Genomic DNA, 23,397 nt, shown 5'->3' with positions numbered 1-23,397 from the left:
TTACTCCTGCTCCTATTTCTTGGATTCTAAGATTTGGGCAAATCCAACATTTGCAGCAGGAAAAGCATTGATTTACAGTTTGAATCCTGTGGTTATTTTTGGGATTTAGCACTATTTCAAATTATTGAGGCCATTCAAAATACCTAATATTAAAGGAGTTTATTCGAAGTTTATATTGCCCTCACTGTAAATACATTATTCAAGATTATCTCTAATCTAACAGAAAAATAGAATGGAACTGGAGGTGAGTCTTGGCTTCTAACTGTTGCTATTGAAATGCACCACAAAAGCTCAGCTCACAGCAATCAGTCTTTCCAAGTCCTTTTACTTCCTGTTCTAGTTCAAAGGTCACTTATTGTGCTAAGATAATTTATAATTTATACGAGGTTCAAATGCATTTGGGCTGCACGTGTGAATCTACCTCAGTAGTGGCATGCATTGTGGGAATTTGTGGTCTCTATTTGACAAACATTGCAAGGCGAATAAAGACATACTGCTCCCTAAAGATGCCAAGATCAATCTCATGAGATAAGATTTGTTGACAGTACGAGTTCCTTGGAGGCAATGCAAGTACTACTTACAAAGACCATTATTTTTGATGGGTGTTGGCAGCCTCAGTGCCCATATAGGCCAGTAATGCCAGAAAGGCGTGTAGCATTCATATCAAAGTAAATGAATTGACAATGCACATTGAAGTAAATAAATATGATCTGACAGCCCTTATGGAGATGTGGCTGCAGGATGACAAGAATTGGGTCCTGAATACTAAGGGGTGTATGACATTCAAGAAGAATAGGAAATTAGATAAAGGTGGAGGGGTAACGCTGTTAATCAAGGATGGCATTTGTGCAATAGTTAGAGATGACCTTGGTTCAGGTGATCAGAATGTAGAATCGTTTTGGGTGGAGGTGAGGAATAGTCAGGGAGAGAAGTCATTAGTGGGAGTGGTCTATGGGCACCCTAACAGTAACCATAATGTAGGACAAAGTATAGAAGTAATATTGGGTGCTTGTGATAAAGGGACGGCAGTAATCATGGGTGACTTTAATCTATGTATAAACTGGAACAATCAGATTGGCAGTAGTAGCCTGGATGGGGAGTTCATGGAATGCCTTTGAGATAGTTTCTTAGAGCAGCAAGTTCTGAAACCAACTAGAGGGCAGGTTATATTAGACTTAGCATTCTGTAATGTGACAGGATTAATTAATGACCTCAAAGTGAAGGCACTCCTAGGTAGCAGGACCACAATATGATTGAATTTTACATCCAGTTTGAAAGGGAGAAGAGTGGGTCTAAGACTAATATTTTAAACTTAAATAGTGAAATTGTGGACATGAAAACTGAACTAGCTGAAGTGAACTGAGATACTAGGCTAGAGGATTAGATCAATAGAGAAGCAGTGGTAGACATTTAAGGGGATATTTCAGAATACTCAGAATAAGTATATTGCTACCATAAAGAAAAATTCTAAAGGGAGGATCCACATCCATGGTTGGCTAAGGAAAGCAACAAATTTAAGGAAAAAGCATATAACTGTGCAAAGATCAGTGGCAGGTCAGATGATTGGTCAGAATATAAAGAACAGCAGAGAATGGCTAACAGTTTAATTGGGAGAAAGAAATTAGAGCATGAGAGGAAGCTGGCTAGAAATATTAAAACAGGTAGCAAGGGTTTTACAGATATTTAAAAAGTAAAGTGCATGTTGCTCCCCGAAAGAGTGAGTGGGGTGTTAATAGTAGATAATAAGAAAAAGGCAGGTGAAATGAACAAATATTTTGCTTCTGTCTTCACTATAGAGGATTCAAAAATCAAGTAATACCTGTAAATCAGGAGGTGCAAGGGTGGAGGAACTTTGTGAAATTACAATCACTAGGGAAGTGGTACTGCGTGAACTGATGGAGCTGCAGGCTGACAAGTCTCTGGGTCCTGATGGACTTCACCCTTGGGTCTTAAGAGAGGTGGCTAATGGGGGTGGCAAGTGCGTTAGTGTTAAGTTTCCTAAATTCCCTAGATTCTGGAAAGGTTCCATCAGACTGGAAAGTTGCAAATATAACCCCTCTATTCGAGAAGGGAGGGAGGCAGAAAACAGGAAACCATAGGCCACTTAGTTTGATGTTTTCGTGGGGAGGGTGTTAGAGTCGATCATTGAAGAGGTTATAGCTTACAGAAACTCAAGGTAATAGGGTAGAGTCAGCATGGTTTTGTGAAAGGGAAATCATACTCAACCAATTTATTAGAGCTCTTTGAGGGCATAATATATGCTGTGGATAAAGGAGAACCTGTGGACATAATGTACTTGGATTTCCAGAAAGCATTTGATAAGGTGCCACATCAAAGGCTATTGCGGAAAATAAAAGCTCATGGTGTATGGGGAACATATTTGCATGGATAGAAGTTTGGGTGGCTGGCAGAAAACAGAGCATGCATAATTGGGTGTTTGTCTGTTTGGCCAGTTGTGACGAGTGGGGTCCTGCAGGGGTCTATGCTGCGGCCTCAACTTTTTACAGTTTACATCAATGACTTGGATGAGGGGAGCGAAGGCATGGTAGCTAAATTTGCAGACGGCACAAAGATAGATAGGAAAATATGTTGTGAAGAAGACAAGTTTGCAGACGGATATAGATAGATTGAGTGAGTGGGCAAAATTCCTGGTAGATGGGGTATAATGTGGGGAAATGTGAAGTTGTTCACTTTGGCAGGAAGAATAAAAAAAATGCAGAGTATTACTTAAACGGAGAAGGGCTGCCGAATTCTGAGATGCAGTGGGATCTACGTGTTCTCGTGCATGAGTCACAAAAACTTAGTTTACAGGTACAGCATATAATCAAGAAGGATAGTGGAATGCTATCCTTTATGAGAGGAACTGAACATAAAAGTAAGGATGTTATGCTTCAGTTATACAGGGCATTGGTGAGACCACATCTTGAATACTGTGTGCAGTTTTGGTCTCCTTATTTAAGGAATGATGTAAATGCATTGGAGACTGTTCACATGAGGTTTACTAGACTGATACCTGGAACAAGCGGGTTGTCTTGTGAGGATAGGTTGGACAGGCTGGGCTTATTTCCACTGGAGTTTAGAAGAATGAGGGGTGACTTGATTGAAATATATAACATCTTGAATGGTCTTGACAAGGTGGATGTGGAAAGGATGTTTCCTCTTGTGGGTGAGTCCAGAACTTCGGGGCACTGTTTTAAAGTTAGGGCAGAGATGAAGAGAAATTTTCTGAGGATTGTGCAATTTTGGAACTCTGCCTCAGAAGGTGGTGGAAGCAGGGTTATTGAATGTTTTTAAGGCAGAGGTAGGTAGATTCTTGTTAGGCAAGGGAATCAAAGGTTATCGGGGGTAGATGAGAATGTGGAATTCAAAATGCAAACAGATCAACCATGATCTTATTGAGTGACTGAGCAAGCTCAAGGGGCCGAATGGCCTACTGCTCCTATGTCGTTTGTTCAGTGTAAGGATTTAGTAGTGAGCAAATAAAATTAAGAACCAGGACTTTCAAGCAGATGTCAATGTGCACTTATGTAGCCTCAGTACTGTGGGATATGCCCCACATTTTAAAATTACTGGAGGCCTGGTGTATTATACAGTTGCTTCATGGGGTTTGTGGTGTGTGGTGTGGGTTATTTAAATCCAACTTAAATTTGCATGATTATATCGTGACAGAATATTCTAAGTAGAGGCGTTCTTTTTGTAGCAACCATACTCCAGGCTATGCCTAAACTGTTCACTACATTTTCTGACAAAGATGTTGAATCCCTGGGCAATAATCTCTACCTGTCCACACCTGCCAAAATGCCACTGTCTGAATCACAGCAACCATCTGGACTTGCACTAGTCTGGGGAAGGTCACTTACATGTAGCCAGGAATTAAATTTTTCCTCTTCACACCTTCTACCACCATTTTGAGGACATTTAGGAAAGGGCAATAAATACTGGCCTGGCTAGTGATGCCCATGTCATGTGCATGAATTAAAAAAAAAACACTGGCTGAGCACACTTTTTGGGAATGCATTGGAACAGGATGATGCCTCTAAGATACTGTTAATGTATAAGTGCAAATGACAGAAGAGCAGTAACTGGCCCAATAATCTTTTTAACATTTCACCTGTGTTTAATCATATGGAAACTATTGTTTGGTTTTTTGTGATTTAGGAAAATATATTGTAAATAATTAGCTTCATTCTAAATCCACCACTAATTTTTATGAAGCTGGGACTTCTAAGTGCAGTAACAATCTTCAACTTTACGCTGTTGCTTGGGATAATTCAGCTCACACATTTCTCTGCTACCTTTGGTTGGCAACTTATCCTGCTCGGTGTCAGGTGATACAGCCACATCTAGTGCTTGTAAGGTTTAAAAGAATCTTAGAACTTTGCATCACAGAGGCCCCTCAGCCCATCCTGCCTATGCTAGCTTTCTAAAGGAGTTGCCCACTTTGACCCTCATTAACAGCCATATTTTGTACAGTTAACTATACAACTGTCTGACTGTCTTCATCCATACTGTTGTACAGCTGCCAGCAATGGTTATAATTAACATTCACTGTGATTGTTTCAGAATTTCCATTATAAATCATTAATGAGATCTACAGCATAATGCAGCAGCTACTGCAAACATCTACCATCTGTCATACAATGGGTTAAAATGTAGGGCTTTGCATTGTAAGTTACCTTGCTCCTACAAATTGAGGCTAAAAGCCATTGTACCAAAAGTGCTTTGCATCATGGGTTGGGCTCCTTGGAAAGTCTGCAAGAACATGCTGATATCAGAACTGGGAAGGCATAGTGTATGCACATTCCAATTACAGGAATTTCTAACTGGGTCAGTGCGAATGAACCTTTTGTTTTGATATTGTAGGAGGGGTGGCAGTTATCCCTGCCAGTCTAGTCCATGAAGACATTTATGTTTCTGAAGTGTGAATGGAAATCCCTTGCAATGGTAATTAAATGATATGTAGCATAAAAGATAATTGGGATTGAATTAACTAGGTATAAACGGACTGAACTTTTAAATTGATATTTGCTTATCGGCTATCTTAATCTATTGAGGACTGATTGTGTTTTTACCCAGAATTTGGTTGATCTGATCATCTTCAGTTACGGAAGATTTTTTAATCCACTCGTGATGCAGGCATTGCTGGCAAGGCCAGCATTTATTGCCCACCCCTAATTCCCTTTGAGAAAGTGGTAATGGAGATTTCTTTCCCAAGGGCATTCGTGAACCACATGGGTTTTTATGACAATTCAGTAGTTCCGTTGTTGCCATTACTTATACTAGCTTTCTATTCCAGATATATTTAATTAATTAAATTTGAATGCCACCGCTGCCATGGTAGGATTTGAACTTGTATCTCTGGATCATTAGTCTAGGTTTCTGGATTACTAGTCCAGTACTGTAACCACTATGCTGCTGTCCACCATTGCAAAGTAAGCCAAAGCTTCGAAATTGTCACTATTTGATGGAAAAAGTACTCAACGTTTCATTATCGAATTTGATACTCTTGCTGTTGTTTGCTGCCCTTCTTCACTATGCACTGTCAGATGATTTGTAGCACAAGCACAGGAACAGTAGCTTCCCTGCTTTCTCTGTCCAGTAGAGAGCAATTGGTTTGAGAAGTGGTCATTATTCATGACAGCACAGCATGATTGTCTTTTCCTTTTCAAAAGGAAAGTCAACAGAACCTTAATCATAGATTTAAGATACTTCTAGAGCAAATTATTTGGACAAATCTGTAATTTTCTGCATGAGATATGTTTCCTGAGAATTGCAATTTTGTGTAAGCCCCAGAGCCAGCAAAAATGCGGTTTTCTGATTGGTTCTGATCCATATCAAAAGGGTAGTGGATAAACATATGGAGAAGAAAAAAATAGAATGGGGAAAGTCAGAGGGATAGAACCAAGTGATTAAATTTTAGAGATTTAGAGGGCTGGTACAACCACGATGTTAAAAACCCACTAAGATCACGAATGTTCTTCAACAACAGCCTGGCATCCGTCCATCTGCAAGAGATGTTGGGAATGCATTCAACAGGTGAAGTTAGGTGAAATATCTGCTCTGTTGATGACAGAGCAAGCTGATTCTAGAAAGGCAAAGCCTACCACGAGTGCCACATATGCCGGTGGTGCAGGATGATTTCTGCTGACACCATGTTTGCAGGCTGGGGTCTGCTTCAGAGCTTCTGAAACCACATGTCATCATACTAGCGAATGCCTGCCCACAGTCTGTGTCATCAGATACATTCATAGTTAGTTGTAGTTTTCTATTTGTTGTGGTTGATGTTGAGGGTTTTCATGTCTCTTTTGACAGCCTTCTTGAATTGAAGTTTTGGACACTGCTAGTCTCTTAAGCTAGCTTGGCTCTCTGTATGTCATATCCTTGGGGATGCAGTCATCTTCCATCCTGTCCACATGCTCAAGCCAGTGAAGCCATATTTGCCTGATTACTGCTAGCTTGCTTGGCAAGTTTTCTAACAAAAGAACTTGCATTATTTACAAGGCACCTTTAATGTAGCAAAATATCCTAAACCCCTTCAGCACAGGGAATGTGCCACCCCATCTGCTCTGGCCGTGTGACTCTCAAGAGCTATATGCTTAACTATTAACATTCTCTGAGATGGTTCAGCAAGTCCCTCAGCTATAAAAACGATCACACCAGAAGGCCTACCACCACCTTCCCAGATGATTATTTCATGACACCAGCTCTGTCTGCATAAAGATTTGGGCAGCCCTCCTTCTGAATTTTACAAGGAGGTTATATTACTTGGAGGGAGAATTAAAATGAAGATAGTCTGTAATAAGTTGCTTCGCAATGTGAAAAGGGACAGAAGTGGCCTGTCAAGGACCAGTTGCCTCAGTTTGGTACACAGATATGTTTTCCTGACATATTGTTTACTCATTGGTTTTTTTGTTTTGTGTCTTGAGGTTTGGAAAGGGCTGTTCTTGGTGCTATTTATCAGTGGGTAAATCTTAAATCTAACACCAAGATCTGTCGGTGTCCACAGCTTGAGAGATACAGTATTAACAAGACAATAGGTTTCCAACTGTGTGGTCCCGTGAGGTTCCATGGCGTGCACCTAATATCCGACAAGCCAAAAGAATGAGATGTTACTGATTTATGACAATTGGAGCATCCTATGACATTCATTGCTAGTTGTGGAAAACAGCAGCAGATCAGCTTGTTTGATTGAATCATCGCAAATACGCAGTGTTTCACGTGTTGGTGACTGTATATTTTTGCAGGAACACAAACCCAACGAAGGCTTTTTAGATGTCTGTATTTACACTTATGCCATATTTTTATACTTGGTTTCTTCTTCAAAATAATCCAGAAACATTTCGACCTTAGCTCAAATAACTTGATTCCTATAAGTGAGCTGTAGCAAGTAATCAATGCATATGTAGTCAATTCAAGGACAGATATTGTGATTTTTTTTTTCTTTTTGTTAACTGACTTATTCTAGTTCCTAGGGTGCAATGTGCATGCTTATATATTACTGCTTAATTGTACTTTTCAGACAGCATTATTATTAGTCAGCATTCCTACTTGTAGCTCTATTAACAAAAATACAAAAGTTAAATAACTGGAAATAGGCAGTCTTGCATGCTAAAATGATTCCAAGCTCTTCATATTTAAGTGTAAGTGTTTAAATAAATATGCAAGTAAGTTTTTGTAATATTGACGTATGCTCTTGACATTTGCTTTTGACACATATAGGGGAGAAAATGATGATGTGTTTCAGGGAATAATTGATAATTATCCTTATTTATTTAGAATAGATGCCATAGGTTTAAGCTTTTGTGGGGCAGGGAGGGGTGATTTGTTTGATGTAAATTTGTACAAATGATTTTTTTTCTTTCTCTTGTAGATTGCAAGTACATTAGGAACCTGAAGTGTCTGCTAGCTAATGGAAGGAAAAATACAGGGAAAATCTGCCTCTGTTTCGAGATTGCCCAAGTTTGGTGGTGGAACTGCTAAGCTCAGTGAGACTCTTCCCCAAGTTGTATCAAATGGAGCCTGTGTTCGCAGTGTCAGTGCTTCCAGCAGTTCAAAAGCTGGTGGCAAGCAAAATGGGACTGGTTGTGTGGGTGCCTTTACTTTTAACTGGAAAAAGTCAGTTAAAACTAAATCAGGTGGACAAGGTGTGAAAGACCCAGCTAGTTCCTTCCCTTGTGCTTTTCCAAATGAAGAACTTGTTAAAATTGAGAGACACTCTTATTCGAAGGCTCCTCTTGCTAAAGATCACACGGACTTGGGCTTTAAGAGTAAGTCAAGTGTAGCATCCAGGCATCAAAAACAGCAGCAGATTACATCTTATGATGAAGGAAGCAAAATCTTTGTGGCTGGATTAAATCATTCCACAAAAGGAAATCGTGGTAAAATGCTGGGAAAACCATTCACATCCTCACAAATCGCAAGGTCCCAGTCAATTGGCCATTTTCACAAAACAGCAGTTGTAAAGATGTCTGAACAAGAAGGGACTTTCTCTGGATCAAGTAGTTCTAAAGATAGTCTTAGCCTATCTACAGAGAGCCTGAAGAACTTGTCAGATGAGAACATTGTACGATCACAGAGTTTTTCACATTCCATACAAAGGAGCTCATGTGGTACCGATGTAATACCAAGATCTTTATCCTTTTCAAAGGCTGCAGATAGATCTTGTCTGAGACAACAAATGAGAACGAGTCTTCCCTTGAAATCAAATGGTCTTTGCTATGGCAACACAAAGGGCACCAATAGCTCAAGCACAAGTGAATTACTCTGTAAACGTACTTCCAGTAGACCATGCTTAAAAGCACCACCATCTGCCTTCAAAAAATCTCTGCTTCCTCCCAGTTGCCCCGCAGTTCCATTTTATGCTGCTGCTTCTGCCTCCAAGATGACAAGATCTTCATTGATGAAGTGTGGTAGGTTGGTCTCTTCAGGAACAGGAAGTAATGTTAATTCAATGTCTGGAACCATAAAAGAAAATCCTGGGACCCCAAGTATTGGTGAAAGTGGCTTAAATAATGAAAATATAAATATTGAATCCAATGCTGAAAATGCATTAAATGTTAGCACTGTAGATGAGAACACTGTATCTGGAATTAATGAGAAACTTGAACCTACTTCTGGAAAAGATATTGATAACCCGGAAGTATTGACCACTTCAATTGATTCCAACTGTGATATGGATGATAAAAGTGAACATTTACCTCATTCAGGTACTGAGTCCATAGAAATTGTGGATAGTGACAATTCTATTTCAGCAGAACTTCCTGATGATCTTTACAATCCTAACGAGGCCATGTCTTTCGCTGGAATAGAGGAACCTTTAATTGCTGCATATACAGGCACAGATTGGATAGAGACTGGTTTCTCTGGTGCGTAAGTTTTCAGAATTAAATGCATTGATGATATATTTGCCATTAAGATAAAGTAGTAAGAATATTTTAGTGGGCATGTTATGAATTGCAGTAATGTTTTGGCAGATATTTCAAAGGAAGGTGTCATTGACCAATTAGCTCAGTTTGCATTTGATGTCGTTGTGAAATGAGTACAATGCTAGTTAAAAGTTATGTCAATACGTCAGCATCAACATCAGCAAGCCAAGAGCAGTCTTCAGGTAGAATTTATACTGCCAACAATAATCCATAAACAATAACCAGGGCCGATGATCTCATTGCATCAAAAGCCATGGAATTAGTGAGCCTAGGTGGAGGAGTTGAATTTGTATGCAAAATTGTAATGATGTGATCATTGAAGCATTTTGTGTTAATGATTGTATCTCCTGACATTTATTCAGCTTTCATCCACTGTTAGGCTTAGTAACTGCTCACAAACATTTCCTTGCTAGCTCAAGCACCATTTACTGTTAGGAACTAAAATATTTTTAGTGAATAGAATGTGGTAATGGTTTCCTATATAAATTAGGTTTTTGAATGAGTTCAGCTTCAAACTTTGCTGAGGCAAATTGAATTTAACAATAACTGCCCAGGTTGTCTCAAAAGAATTGGTATGAATAACTCCCCTTGTGTTCCATCAATGGTCATTCTATTGGGTCAAGTGCATTTAAACTTGCATTTACTGTTGGTGCATAGAAGTTTTGGCTGACACGTGCTGAACTTGTGAAATGTAAATTGGATATTAAGGCAAAACTGATTGCAGAGTAAGGTAGAGGAAGGTGTGACACTGCAGTGCAACTTCAGGCAGTATCACTTATACTGTGGAATAGATGCCAGTGTTTGATCTGAGTTTGAGTGCATTAGAGCAGATAGTTGCCAAAGCAAATAATGGTTTTGGATTGAAACCAGTTTGCAGGTGATGGTATAACTTCACTCTCCTGTGATTTGGGTAAACAGGATTCCAGGTGAATGCCCAATGCTGCAGTTCGGCTCCAAAATAAATGCATTTTTTTTCTGTCATACTACACCAAGATAAGGTTTTAAATGATCACTTTTTATTGTTTTAGTATGATGTGTGCTTATGCATACGAACATATTTACACCATGCTGAAATTTGCATAGTCATCAACACACCTACCGTGAACCTAATTCCTTTCAATGTTTGCACTATCATCCTCATAGTGCCACACTACCATTGCTGTTGGCTCTCAATCATAACCTCAGTTTATTCTCTCAAGAATCTGAAAATTAAATAATACCTCCCTGAAGCTTCTCTTCACCATTCTAAATTCTTCAACAATTGAACAATTCTAAATTGTTCAGCCGCTCCTCATTGCTCTGATGTGGTACGCTAGGTATCACTTTGGTTTCCCACTGTTTATTTCTTTTGCCTGCTCCCTTATCTCATTAGCTTGCATTTCTCTTCATTATTTGCACTTTGCCATGTACCTGTCCATGTTCCCAACATATTTCAATCCCTTTATATTTTGTTTATCTGTTTCCCAATGTTTGAGCCTCAGCCTTAACTTTGTGTGACCTGAAATCTTAGGTTTGTTTTTGTTCCTGGATGTAAATAATTTCTACACCTTAGGGGCAGCAATGGCTCAAAATTGATCTTGTTGGAACCCTGTAAGTGACCCCTTGTCATTGTGACACAGCTCTATTCACAAACCACATTTTGCTTTTATTGGTTCGGCCAATTCTCGGACGTCCTCAGAAGTTTGTTCCTATTCTATGCCTTAGTACTATGTAACATCATGATCTTGGCTAAAATCCAAATATGTAAAAGGTACAGAATTTTCACTACTGATAAGGTATTTCCATAAAATAATTCCAGTGATTTTGTTGGAAATCCCCTCTCTAAACCTCTCACCTCTTTGTTCTCCTTTAAGCCTAACTTTTTAATCAAGCTTTTGGTCATCTACCCCAATATCTTCATATGTGGCTGTATCTAGTTTTATTTGATGCTCCAAGTGAAGCACCTTGGGAAGCTTTACAGCATTAAAAATACAAGAAAAGAAAGTAGTTGTTATTATGGCTGCGTTTCATGGGCCCCTCTTTCAAGATGGTTTTTTAATAATTTGCCCATAATATTATGCTAACGGGTCTATAGCTCCCTTGTTAAGTGAATGCTGTTACGAGAACAGTTTTCCAATTCATAACTTCTGTTTTCCTGAAGGAAGTGGTAAGAATATGATTGATTTTTGTGGGTTATTTCTTTCTAAGTATCCTGTGTGACATCCCTCTGGGTCTAATCCCTTCTTTAACTTCCTCAATCTTTCAGTGACCACCTTATCTGTTCCATTTCACTTTATTCATCCACCCCCATGATAATTCAGTTTCTTTGCTAGGAATGTCAGCTTTGGCCTTTTAGTATATGTGATATTTTTTGCCAGCCTTCCAAGATCCATACATGCTATGAATGTACTTGAACAGACTAATGCCTTGATTGCTGATTAAGCTGGGATTAACAAACACAATGGAGACAATTTTTTAAAACCTTGAAACCTTTATGATACCGTCATAACCAGTGAATATGCTGAGCAATGCTGGACATTCCATCTTCCCCATAGCAATAGAAGGGAAAAGCAGAGGCAGTAAGGTTTATGACAATATCCAAAAACATGAATGGGCTGTTGCACTGGATAAATTCTCAAATGTGTTCCGACCAGTGGTGCAGAAGAGAAGTAGTAGATTGTATAACTAGTTTCAGGGAAAACTTTGGCATTTCTTAGGAAATATTATTAGGAATAAAATTTGAGAATCTCAGCCCTCTCATGTGCTGCGTAGATGTAAATATAAATGATTGTGCACATGAAAGAGCATTTCTACTTGTTTTATTAAGACTTTACAACTTGTAATCTTGATATATGTTGTGATCTATCTCATGATACTGGAGTCAGCTTTGATTACTTTGCTGCATGTGATCTTGTGATAAATTTTACTTATGCGATCTGTGGGTCAGAGATGCTTACTCAGTGTGAACTACCCCTCGTTTTCCGCATTCAACAGGCCAGCATTTTGGTTGCTCCATAAGCAAATATCAATATATTAAATGGAAAGAGCTATTTGTGCCCTGGATACCACTCCAATCAGTTAGAGAGTTAGTATTAATGTATGCACAGACAGTCTATGATAGTAAAATTGGCTTTACACAATAACAATTTATGATGTATTTTAGATTTCCAATTCTTAAAACATTCTAAAACAAGTATATATTTCCATGATGACGTAGTGATAGGCTCTGAAACAGGTTGTTGTTTCTGTCATATTGTAATATTTTGTCACTTTTTGTCTTTTAAGTAGACCAGTCTAAAGATTTGGAGAGTTCCCAGACCACAGCATCAGGTAATGATCTTATGTCTCCAGATGTCAACTACGCAATGGGTTCCTCCTTTGAACTTTCTCCTTCCAGCAGTTCAGCTGGCACTTACATGTGGGATGAAGAGGGCATGGAGGCACTTGGTACCGTCCAGCAATGTGGCAGCCTTGAGTCTTCAGAGATGAACAGCCTGGTAAGAATAGGCGCTCTGTAGGTTTGATTTGGGATGGGGTGGAGGTACTTAATTTAGAAGATAATTATTCAAATGTTCTTTAAACTATTTCCACTGCTGGGCACAGCAGCACCCCAGGGGACTATACTATTTTTGAAAATATGTGACTCAAATAGAGTTGAATTGTATTATTGTGTTTAACAATGCATTTCTCAGTATACATTTACATAATTATGGGAGCCTCTGCAACTCCGCAATGAGGGGCTTGTCTGTTTTGTATGGAGAAGTTTGGGAAAGCGGATATTGTCGTGTAAGGACCCCCTATAATGATAGATGAGAAAGGAAAAACATTGAATAATGTTAAGAGAAAAGGGTAGATCAACTTGCACTGTTGAACTGGAGTGTTGCAGCACTGTTCATTGAGCAGTTTGATAATGGCACAGCAGAGACACCATGTGGAAAAAATAAGCAGCTACAACTTCAAACCAACAATAAAAACACCGGGATTGTGTCAGAACAGGAGGAGGAAATTCAATTCCTTGAGTCTGATCTATTTTATGAGAGTGTATCTGATCTGTATCCCAACTCCATCCACCCATCTTGCCTCCATTTCTCTTAAAACGCTGGAATAGCAAAAAATCTATCAATGGGAGATTTGAACTTCTTAATTCAACTGCCATCCATGGCTTTTTATAGAAGAGAGTTCCACTTTTACATATGGACATTGGAATTAGGAGCAGGAGTCAGCCACTCGACCCCTCGAGCCTGCTTTGCCATTCAATAAGATCATGGCTGATCTGTTTGTAACCTCAACCCCACACTTTTTCACCACCCACCCCATAACCTTTCACCCCCTTGCTTATCAAGAATCTATCTACCTCTGCCTTAAAAACATTCAAAGACTTTGCTTCCATTGCCTTTTGAGGAAGAGTTCCAAAGACACTCAGCCTTCTGAGAGAAAAACATTTCTGCTCATTTCTGTTTTAAATGGGCAACCACTTATTTGTAAACAGTGACCCCTAGTTCTAGATTATCTGACAAGAGGAAACATCCTCTTTGCAGCCAGCCTGTCAAGACCCCTCAGAATCTTTTATGTTTCAATCAAGTCATCTCTTAGTTCTCTGAACTCCAGCAGGTCCAGCCTTTCCTCATAAGACTACCTGCCCATTCCTGGTATTAGTCTAGTAAACCTTCTAACTGTTTCTGATGCATTTACATCCTTCCTTAAATAATGAGACCATTACTGTATGCAGAACTCCGGATGTGGTCTCACGAGTGCCTTGTACAACTGAAACATAACCTCCCTACTTATGTATTCAATTCCTCTTGCAATAAACAATAACGTTCTATTAGCTTTCCTTATTACTTGGTGTAGCCTCATGCTAGGCTTTTGCAATTCATACACTAGGACAACCACCTATATTCGCTATATCCAATCTAATAGAACTTTCCCTGAATCTAGGGAATTTTGGAAAATTAAAACCACGCATTAATTATCTCACCAGGCCCTTCTTTTAAGACCCTAGGATGAACTTCATTACGACCCGGGAACTTGTCAGCCCGGAACTCCAACAATTTGCTCAGCACCACTCCCTGGTGATTGTAATTTTCTTGAGTTCCTCCCTCCCTTCCAATTCCATTGCTGAATTACAGCAATATCTGGGATGTTACCTGTATCCTCTATAGTGAAGACTGATGCAAAATACCTGTTCAATCCATCTGCCATCTCCTTATTTTCCATTATTAATTCCCCAGACTCACTTTCTATGGGACCAATGCTCACTTTGTTAAATCTTTTCTTTTTTTAAATATCCATGGAAACTCTTACTTAGCTGATTTTACATTTCTAGCTAGCTTTCTCTCGTACTCTGTTTCCCTCCTTATTAATCTTTTAGTTGTTTTTTGCTGCTCTTTATACTCTATCCAGTCTCCTGACCTGCTACCCTTCCTTGTGCAATTATTTGCTTTTTCTTTAAGTTTGATACTATCTTTAACTTCTTTAGTTAACCACAGATGGTGGATCTGCCCCTTGGAATTTTTTTTTCTCGTTGGAATGTATCTATTCTGGGTACTCTAAAACATCCCTTTAAACGTCGGCCACTGCCTCTTTATTGACTTATCTCTTAACCTCACTTGCCAGTTCACTTTAGCTAATTCTGCCTTATGCCCTCATAATTGCCCTTATTTAAGTTTAAAATACTAGCCTTGGACCCATCGTGTTCTCCGTCCAACCGAATGTAAATTTCAATCATATTAGGATCGCTGAAGCCTAGGGGTGTCTTTTCTGTGAGATCATTAATTAATCCTGTCTTGTTGCAGAATACAGTAAAGTCCCACTGTTTGCGATTACCTTTTTTGCAATTTCACTTAGCTGCGCTTTTTACTTTATAGACAGCATCGCCCATCATGTGAGCAATGCTCACTTATCCGTGATTTCTTCTCGCTCTCGTTCCCAGGAAATGGCAGCCATGCTGGCAGTCCAGAGCTACAATAACGACACTATTCAATTTTCAATCTTCACTGATGTATTGCTAAGAGGCTCCCCCATCTGTTCTATACATTTTTGCTTGAGAGTCCAGTAATGCCATTGCATGGCTGGAACAGATCTAATTGAATCCCATGCAAAAACATGTTCCCCATTGGCGATTTTGCCGTTTGCGAAATATCGCGGGAATGTAACCCCTGCAAACGTTGGGAATTTACTATACCAGGTCTAGTGTAGCCTGTTCTCTGGTTGGCTCCAGAATGTGTTGTTCAAAGAAACCATCCCTAAAACACTTCTTATGAGCTCCTCATCTCGGCTACCTTTGCCCTTTCACGGTCTATATGTAGGTTAAAATCCCCCATGATTATCGCCATATCTTTCTGATAAGGTTCCATTATTTCTTCCTCTTATACTCTGCCCTACCATGTGGTTACTTTCAAGAGGCCTGTACACCACTCCCACAAGTGACTTCTTGCCTTTATCAAACCGTTTCTACATTCTGGCTGGTGAGTATCTCAGAATCACAGAATTTTATTGGCATAGAAGGAGGCCATTTGGCCCATGTCTGCACTGGCTCTCCAAATGAGCATTATGACCTAGCGCTATTGCCCTGCCTTTTCCCTGCACCCATGCACGTTGTTTCTATTGAAATAATTATCTAGTGCCCTCTTGAATGCCTTGATTGAATCTGCTTCCACCACACTTCCAAGCAGGGCTTCCAGACCCGAATCACTCGTTGTGTGAAAAAGTTTTTTTCTTGTCACATTTGCTGCTTTTGCAAATCAGTTTAAATCTGTGTCCTCACGTCCTTGATCCTTTTCTGAGCGAGAACAGCTTCTCCCTATCTATTCTGACCAGCCCCCTCAAGATTTTGAGTATCTCTATCAAATCTCCTCTTAACCGCCTTCTCTCAAAGGAGAACAATCCCAACCTCTCCAATCTATCTAGCTATTCTAACCGAAGTTTCTCATCCCTGGAACCATTCTTGTAAACCTCTTCTGCACTCTCTCCAATGTGTTCACATCCTCCTATAGTGTGGTGACCAGAACTGCACAAAGTACTCCAGCTGAGGTCAGATGAGTGACTTATATAAATTCTGTATAACCTCCCTGCTCTTGTACTCTATGCCCCTATTAATAAAGCCCAGGATGCTATATGCTTCATTAACTGCTCTTTCCACCTGCCCTGCCACCTTCAAAGATCTATGCACATATACAACCAGGTCCTTCTACTCCTGCACCCACTTCAAAATTTCACCCCTTATTTTATATTGTTTGTCCATGTTCTTCCTACCAAAATGCATCACCTCACACTTGTCCACATTGAATTTCATGTGCCACCTATCTGCCCACTCCACCAACCTGTCTATGCCTTCTTGAAGTCCCACACCGTCCTCCTTGCAGCTCACAATGCTCCTAAGCTTCATACTGTCTGTGCACTTTGAAATTGCCCCCTGCATACCAAGATCTAAATCAGTAATATATATCAGGAAAAGCAAGGGTCCCAGTATTGACCCCTGGGGAACTCCACTACAAATCTTCCGCCAGCCTGAAAAATATCCATTGACTGTTACTCTTTGCTTCCTATTTTTCAGCCAATTTTGTATCCACATTGCTACTGTCTCTTTATTTCCATGAGCAATAACTCCCCTCTCAAGTCTGTTGTGTAGCACTGTATCAAATAAATGCCTTTTGAAAGTCCATGTACACCACATAAACAGCATTATTGCCATTGACCTTATCTGTTACCACTTCGAAAAAACTCCAAGTTAGTTAAACACGATTCCCCCTTCAGAAATCCAAGCTGGCTCTTCCTTAATCAACCCATATTTTTCCAAATGACTGCTAATTCTATCCTGAATAATTGTCTCTAGAATCTTGCCCACCACTGAGGTTAAACTGACTGGTCTATAATTGCTGGGCTTATCCTTAAAACCTTTTTTTGAACAAGGCATAATGTTTGCAATTCTCCAGTCCTCTGGCACCAACCCTGAGTCTAGGGAAGACTGAAAGGTTATGGCCAGTGTCCCTGCAATTTCTACTCACTTCCTTCAATATCCTTGGATGCATCTCATCTGATCCTGGTGCCTAGTCAACTTTAAGTACTGACAGTCTATTCAACACTTCCTCCTTATCAATTTTGAACCCTTCTAGCGACAGAGTTTCCTGTCACCATCTGGTAAGTGGCTAAGGTCTATTCTATTTCTAAGTTTTAAAATAGTATATTAAATTGGTGGTAAAGTTAAGAAAATATACATAAAAAAAATATAAGTAAGTGAAGAATATAATTAAGTAATGAATTAAAACACATTAAGAATGGCAGGACTGGTGATGTGTCAAGACTGTAGCATGTGGGGCCTCCTGGATACCATTGTGATCCAGGGCAAACACGTCTGTGGCTCGAGGACCTTTGGCTCAGAGTCATTGAGCTGGAGGCTGACCTGCAGACTCTGCAACACATTAGGGAGGGAGAAAGTTACCTGGATGTCAAAAGACAGGGTATTTTTGATTTGGTCAGTGGCCAGGGGCAGGTTGGTATGACTGTGTGTGAGGCAGAAAATGTGACCCAGAGACAGGAGTGCAGCATTGTTAGCCATTGCAGTTGTCCAATAGGTTTCATGTTCTCTCAGCTTATTTGGATGAGAGTAAGGGTTGCAGGGCGAATGAGCTGTCTGGCCATGGCATTGTAGTACAGGAAGCCATTCAAGTGGAGGGGTCAAAAAATAATGTAGTGGTAATAGGGGATAGTATGGTGAGGGGGATTGACACTCTTCTCTGCAGCAAGGAACGAGAGTCCAAATGGCTGTGTTGCCTGCCCGGTGCCAGGGTTCGGGACATCTGGAGAGGAACTTACAGTGGGAGGGGAAGGATACAGTTGCCGTGGTCCATGTAGGTACTAACGATGTAGGTAGAAAGAGGTGCTCCACAGAGAGTATGAAGAGCTAGGCATTAAATTTAAAGGCAGAACTTCAAGGGTTATAATGCTTGCTAAAGGAACAGCGTATAAAAATAAAGAAGTGTTGTTGCAACTGTACAAGGCATTGGCAAGACGGCATCTGGAGTACTGTGCACAGTTTTGGTCCCCTTGTTTAAGGAAGGATGTAGTTGCATTGGAGGCGGTTCAGAGGAGGTTCACTAGATTGATTCCAGCGATGCGGGGCTTGTCTTAGGAGGAGAGATTGAGCAGTTTAGGCCTATGCTCGCTAGAGTTTAGAAGGATGAAGGGAGATCTAATTGAGGTATATAAGATGCTAAAGAGGATAGACAAAGTAGATTTGGAGCGGATGTTTCCCCTGTGGGGCATTCTAGAACGAGAGGCCATAGCTTTAGGCTAAGGGGTGGTAGATTTAAATCAGAGATGAGAAGGAATTACTTTTCTCAAAGGGTTGTGACGCTGTGGAATTCACTACCTCAGAGTGCAGTGGATGCTGGGATACTGAATAAATTTGAGATAGACAGACAGATTTTTAATTAGTAACAGGTCGATAGGTTATGAGGAGAGGATGGGAAATTGGAGTTGGGGCCGAAATGAGATCAGCCATGATTGTAATGAATGGCGGAGCAGTCTCGTGGGGCTGGATTGCCTACTCCTGCTCCTAGTTCTTATGTTCTTATGCATGCAAGTTTGCATAGGCTACATAAAATTAGAGAGATGAATACGTGGCTCAAAGACTGGTGTGGGAGAAGTGGGTCCCGGTTTGTGGGGCACTGACGCCAGTACTGGGGAAAGTGAGGGCTATACTATTGGGACGGTCTACATCTGAACCATGCTTGGACCAGTGTTCCTGTGAACTGTATAATTAGGGCAGTAGAAAGGGCTTTAAGCTATATAGTGGGGGAAAGCTCCCTGAGCTGCAAACACAGTGCACATGTGTTTGCCCTGGATCACACTGGCACCAAGGAGCTCCTATATGCTACGTGACATATTGCCTGTCCTGCCATCCTTAATGCGACTTTATTAACTACTTAAATTATTTTATTCAACTAATTATTTTCCATTTTTATATATTTTATTAACCCTACTACCAGTTTGTATACTTCTTTAAACCTGAGGAATAGAATAGACCCTTACCACTTACCCGATACTCACCAGACAACTAGCTTCTACCCCTGTAATAGAACAAGAACAGATTCTGACAGGGTGAAAAAATTAGAAAAGGCAAAAACAAAGGAACACCTTGCTTCCCCCTGCCACACCTAACTCCATTAATTGTGCAACTGCCACCCTTTGATTGAAGAAGTTTTCCTAACTCCTGAAATAGCCTGGCCCTGATTGTAAGGTTATGTCCCCTTGTGCTGGATCCTCCCACGTAAAATTTCTCTCTATGTACCTTATCAATTCCTTTCCAAATCCTCAAAATTTCAAATCAAATCAGCTCATAACTTTGTATATTCCAGAGAATACGAACCTAGTTTGTATAATCTCTCCTCATAATCTAAGCCTTAGAGCTCTGATAACATTTAGATGAATCTGCACTGGCTTTTTCCAAAGAAGAACCAATTTCTGCAGTTTGAATCGTCTGGTTTAGATAATGTTTTATACTTTCACAGGATGTGGGTGTTACTGGTTAGGCCAGCATTTTTAGCCTAGCTCTATTTCCCCATGAGAAGGTGGTGGTGTGCAGCCTTGAACCACTGCAATCTATGTGGTGTAGGTACACCCACAGTTCTGTTAGGAGGAGGTGATGGTGTAGTGGTATTATCGCTGGACTAGTAATCCAGAGACCCAGGTTAATGCTCTGGGAACCCAGGTTTGAATCCCACCACGGCAGATGATGACCATGAAACTATTGCCAATTGTTGTTTAGGGAAGGAAATCTGCCTACGTGTGACTCCAGACTCTTAAATGCCAGCTGAAGTGAACCAGAATGAGCAATAATGGTAAAAAGTCAAGGCTTAAGGCTCTTTATCTGAATGCATGCAGCATTTCTAACAAGATAGATGAGTTAGCAGCACAAATAGAAATAAATGAATATGACTTGCTAGCTATTACAGAGACGTGGTTGCAGGGTGACCAAGGCTGGGACCTCAATATTCAAAGGTATTCGACGTTCCAGAAAGGAAAAGGAGGTGGGGTAACTTTGTTAATAAAAGAAGGTATCAGTGGTGGTATAGGTGCAATAGATCGTGATGCGGAATCAGTTTAGATGGAAATAAGGAATACCAAGGGGAAGAGTCATCTAAAGGTCCCCGAAGAGTTTCTTCCCCGCAGGAGAAAATATAAATCGGGAAATAAAGGAGGTGTGTAAAAATGACGCTACAATTGTCATTGGTGATTTTATTCTGCATATTGACTGGACAAATCAGATTGGTAGGGGTAACATGGAAGACGAATTTGTAGAGTGCATCAGGGATTGGTTCTTAGAGCAATACGTTGCAGAACCTAGTCGGGAACAGGCTATTTTAGATCTAGTAATGAGGTGGGATTAACGAGATATCCTAGTTAAGGATCCTCTAGAGGTTAGTGATCACAACATGGTAGAATTTCAAATTCAGTTTGAGGGCGAGCAACTCGGGTCTCAAACCAGTGTCCTCAACTTAAATAAGGGCAATTACAGAGGTATAAAGAAAGAGTGTCTAAAGCGGGCTGGGATAATAGTCTAAGGGGAAGGTCAGTGGATGAGCAATGGCAGACGTTTAAGCAGATATTTCATAACGCTCAGCAAAAGTTTATCTTGGTCAAAAGGAAGGACTTGATTCGGCGGATGAACGACCCATGGTTAACAAAGGTGATCAAGGAGGGCATCCAATCAAAAACTAAGGCATACAAAGAGGCCCAAATTAGTGGTAGGTCAGAGGATTGGGATTTTTTTAGGAACCAGCAGCAGATGACTAAAAAGCTAATAAAGAGGGAGAAAATTGATTATGAAAGTAAATGGCAAGAAATATAAAAACAGGGTACGGAGAGAAAATGGGAGCAGGCATGGAGTTGGATGATCAGCCATGATCATAATGAATGGCGGAGCAGGCTCGAAGGGCCGAGTGGCCTACTCCTGCTCCTAGTTTCTATGTTTCTGAACAACAAAAGCTTCCACAGGTATATAAAAAGAGAATGGCTAAAGTGAGCGTGGGAACGTTGGAGGATGCGACTTGAGAATTGGTAATGGGGAACAGGGAAATAGCAGATAATTTAGGCCAATATTTTGCATTGGCCTTCACGGTGGAGGATACTATAAACATCCTGGAGCTATCATATAGACGAGAGCTAATGGGAGGAAAGATCTTGTGACAGTCTCTATCATAAGGGACAAAGTATTTGAGAAACTATTGGACTAAAGGCAGACAAAGTGCCAGGATCTGATCGCCTGCTTCCAAGGGTTTAAAGGAAGTGGCTGTAGAGCAAGTGGAGGCATTGGTTGAAATATTCCAGAACTCACTGGATTCTGGGAGGGTCCCAGCAGATTGGAAAACCACTAACGTGATGCCCCTGTTCAAGAAGGGAGGGGGACAAAAAGCAGAAAACTATAGGCCAGTCAGCCTAACATCTGTCCTTGGGGAAAATGCTAGAGTCCATTATTAAGGAAGAAATAGGACATTTAGAAAAGCTTAATGCAATCAAACAGAGTCAACATGGTTTTGTGAAAGGGAAATCATGTTTGACAAATTTGCTAGAGCTCTTTGAGGATATAACAAGCAGAGTTGATAAAGGGGAACCAGTAGATGTAGTGTATTTGGATTTCCAGAAGGCTTTCAATAAGGTGACACATAAAAGGTTATTGCAGAAGATAGGAGCTCACTGTATTGGGGGTAATGTATTAGCATGGATTGAGGATTGGTTAACGCACAGAATGCAGAGTCTGGATTAATGCGGTATTTTTCAGGTTAGAAAGACGTAACTAGTGGTGTGCCACAAGGATCAGTCCTAGGGCCTCAATTATTTACTAACTGTTAATAACTTGGAGGAGGGGGCTGGGTGTAATGAATCCAGATTTGCTGTCAATACAAAAATAGATGGGAGGGCATGTTGTGATGAGGACACAAGGAATCTACAAGGGGATATATACAGGTTGAGTGAGTGGGCAAAAACTTGGCAGATGGAGTTTAATATAGGAAAGTGTGAGATCATGCACTTTGGTAGGAAAAATCAAAAGGCAGACTGTTATTTAAATGGAGAGAGACTCCAAAAAAGTGCAGCACAGAGGGACGTGGGTGTTTTTGTGCCTGAAACACAAAAAGTTAGCATTTAAAACAGATACGAAGGAATTTCTTCTCTGAAGATAGTGAAATGTCTGGAATCCTCCACCCCAGAGTTGTGGAGGCTAGATCACTGAAAGTATTTAAAGAGAAGGTAGATCGACTTTTGAAATATCGGGGAGTTGAAGTCTATGAGGAACTGGCACGAAAGAGGAGTTGAGACCTGAGGCAGATCAGCCCTGATTTTATTGAATAGTGAGGCAGGATTGAGGGGGCCAAATGGCCTACTCCTCCTATTTCTTGTGTTCTTATGTTGTTATGAAATGGCCTAGAAAGCCACTCAGTTGTTTCAAACCACTGCTAAGTCTCAAAAAAGGAGTGAAACCGCACGGATCACCCAGCATTGACCTAAACACCGAAAATGACAACGGCAAACACAGCCCTGTTGGCCCTGGAAAGTCCTCCTTACTAACATCGGGAGGCTAGTGCCAAAATAGATGAGTCAAGCAACAGCCTGATATAGTCATACTCACGGAATCATATCTTACAGATAATGCCCTAGACACCAACATCACCGCCCCTGGGTATGCCCTGCCCCACCAGCAGAACAGACCCAGCAGAGGTGGCAGCACAGTGCTACACAGTCGGGAGGGAGTTGACCTGGGATTCCTCAAAGTCGACTCTGACCCTATGAAGTCTCATGGCATCAGGTCAAACATGGGCAAGGAAACCTCCTGCTGATTGCCACGTACCACCCTCCCTCAGCTGATGAATCAGTGTTTCTCCATGTTGAACACCACTTGGAGGAAGCACTGAGGGTGGCAAGGGTACAATATGTATTCTGGGCGGGGGACTTCAATGTCCATCTCCAAGAGTGGCTCGGTAGCACCACTACTGAC

General features: G+C 40.6%; 1 protein-coding gene across 3 annotated transcripts in view; it reads left to right on the top strand.

Moving 5' to 3' along the window:
- Window positions 1-23,397, top strand: part of LOC121270915 (serine-rich coiled-coil domain-containing protein 2-like) — a 569,579-nt gene that overhangs the window by 10,710 nt on the left and 535,472 nt on the right. For 2 of the 3 annotated variants that reach the window (XM_041176517.1, XM_041176519.1), the window contains exons 2-3: window positions 7,871-9,365; window positions 12,690-12,901. In XM_041176517.1, coding sequence (XP_041032451.1) covers window positions 7,910-9,365; window positions 12,690-12,901 — 1,668 coding nt within the window. In that variant the 5' untranslated portion in view covers window positions 7,871-7,909. The remainder of the gene's footprint in view (window positions 1-7,870; window positions 9,366-12,689; window positions 12,902-23,397) is intronic. The other variant, XM_041176518.1, reaches the window with a different exon arrangement.

This window comes from Carcharodon carcharias, chromosome 28, assembly GCF_017639515.1.
Source record: "Carcharodon carcharias isolate sCarCar2 chromosome 28, sCarCar2.pri, whole genome shotgun sequence".
NCBI lineage: Eukaryota > Metazoa > Chordata > Chondrichthyes > Lamniformes > Lamnidae > Carcharodon > Carcharodon carcharias.
Note: the sequence above shows the minus strand (reverse complement) of the source record. Positions and strands in the feature narration are given on the sequence as shown.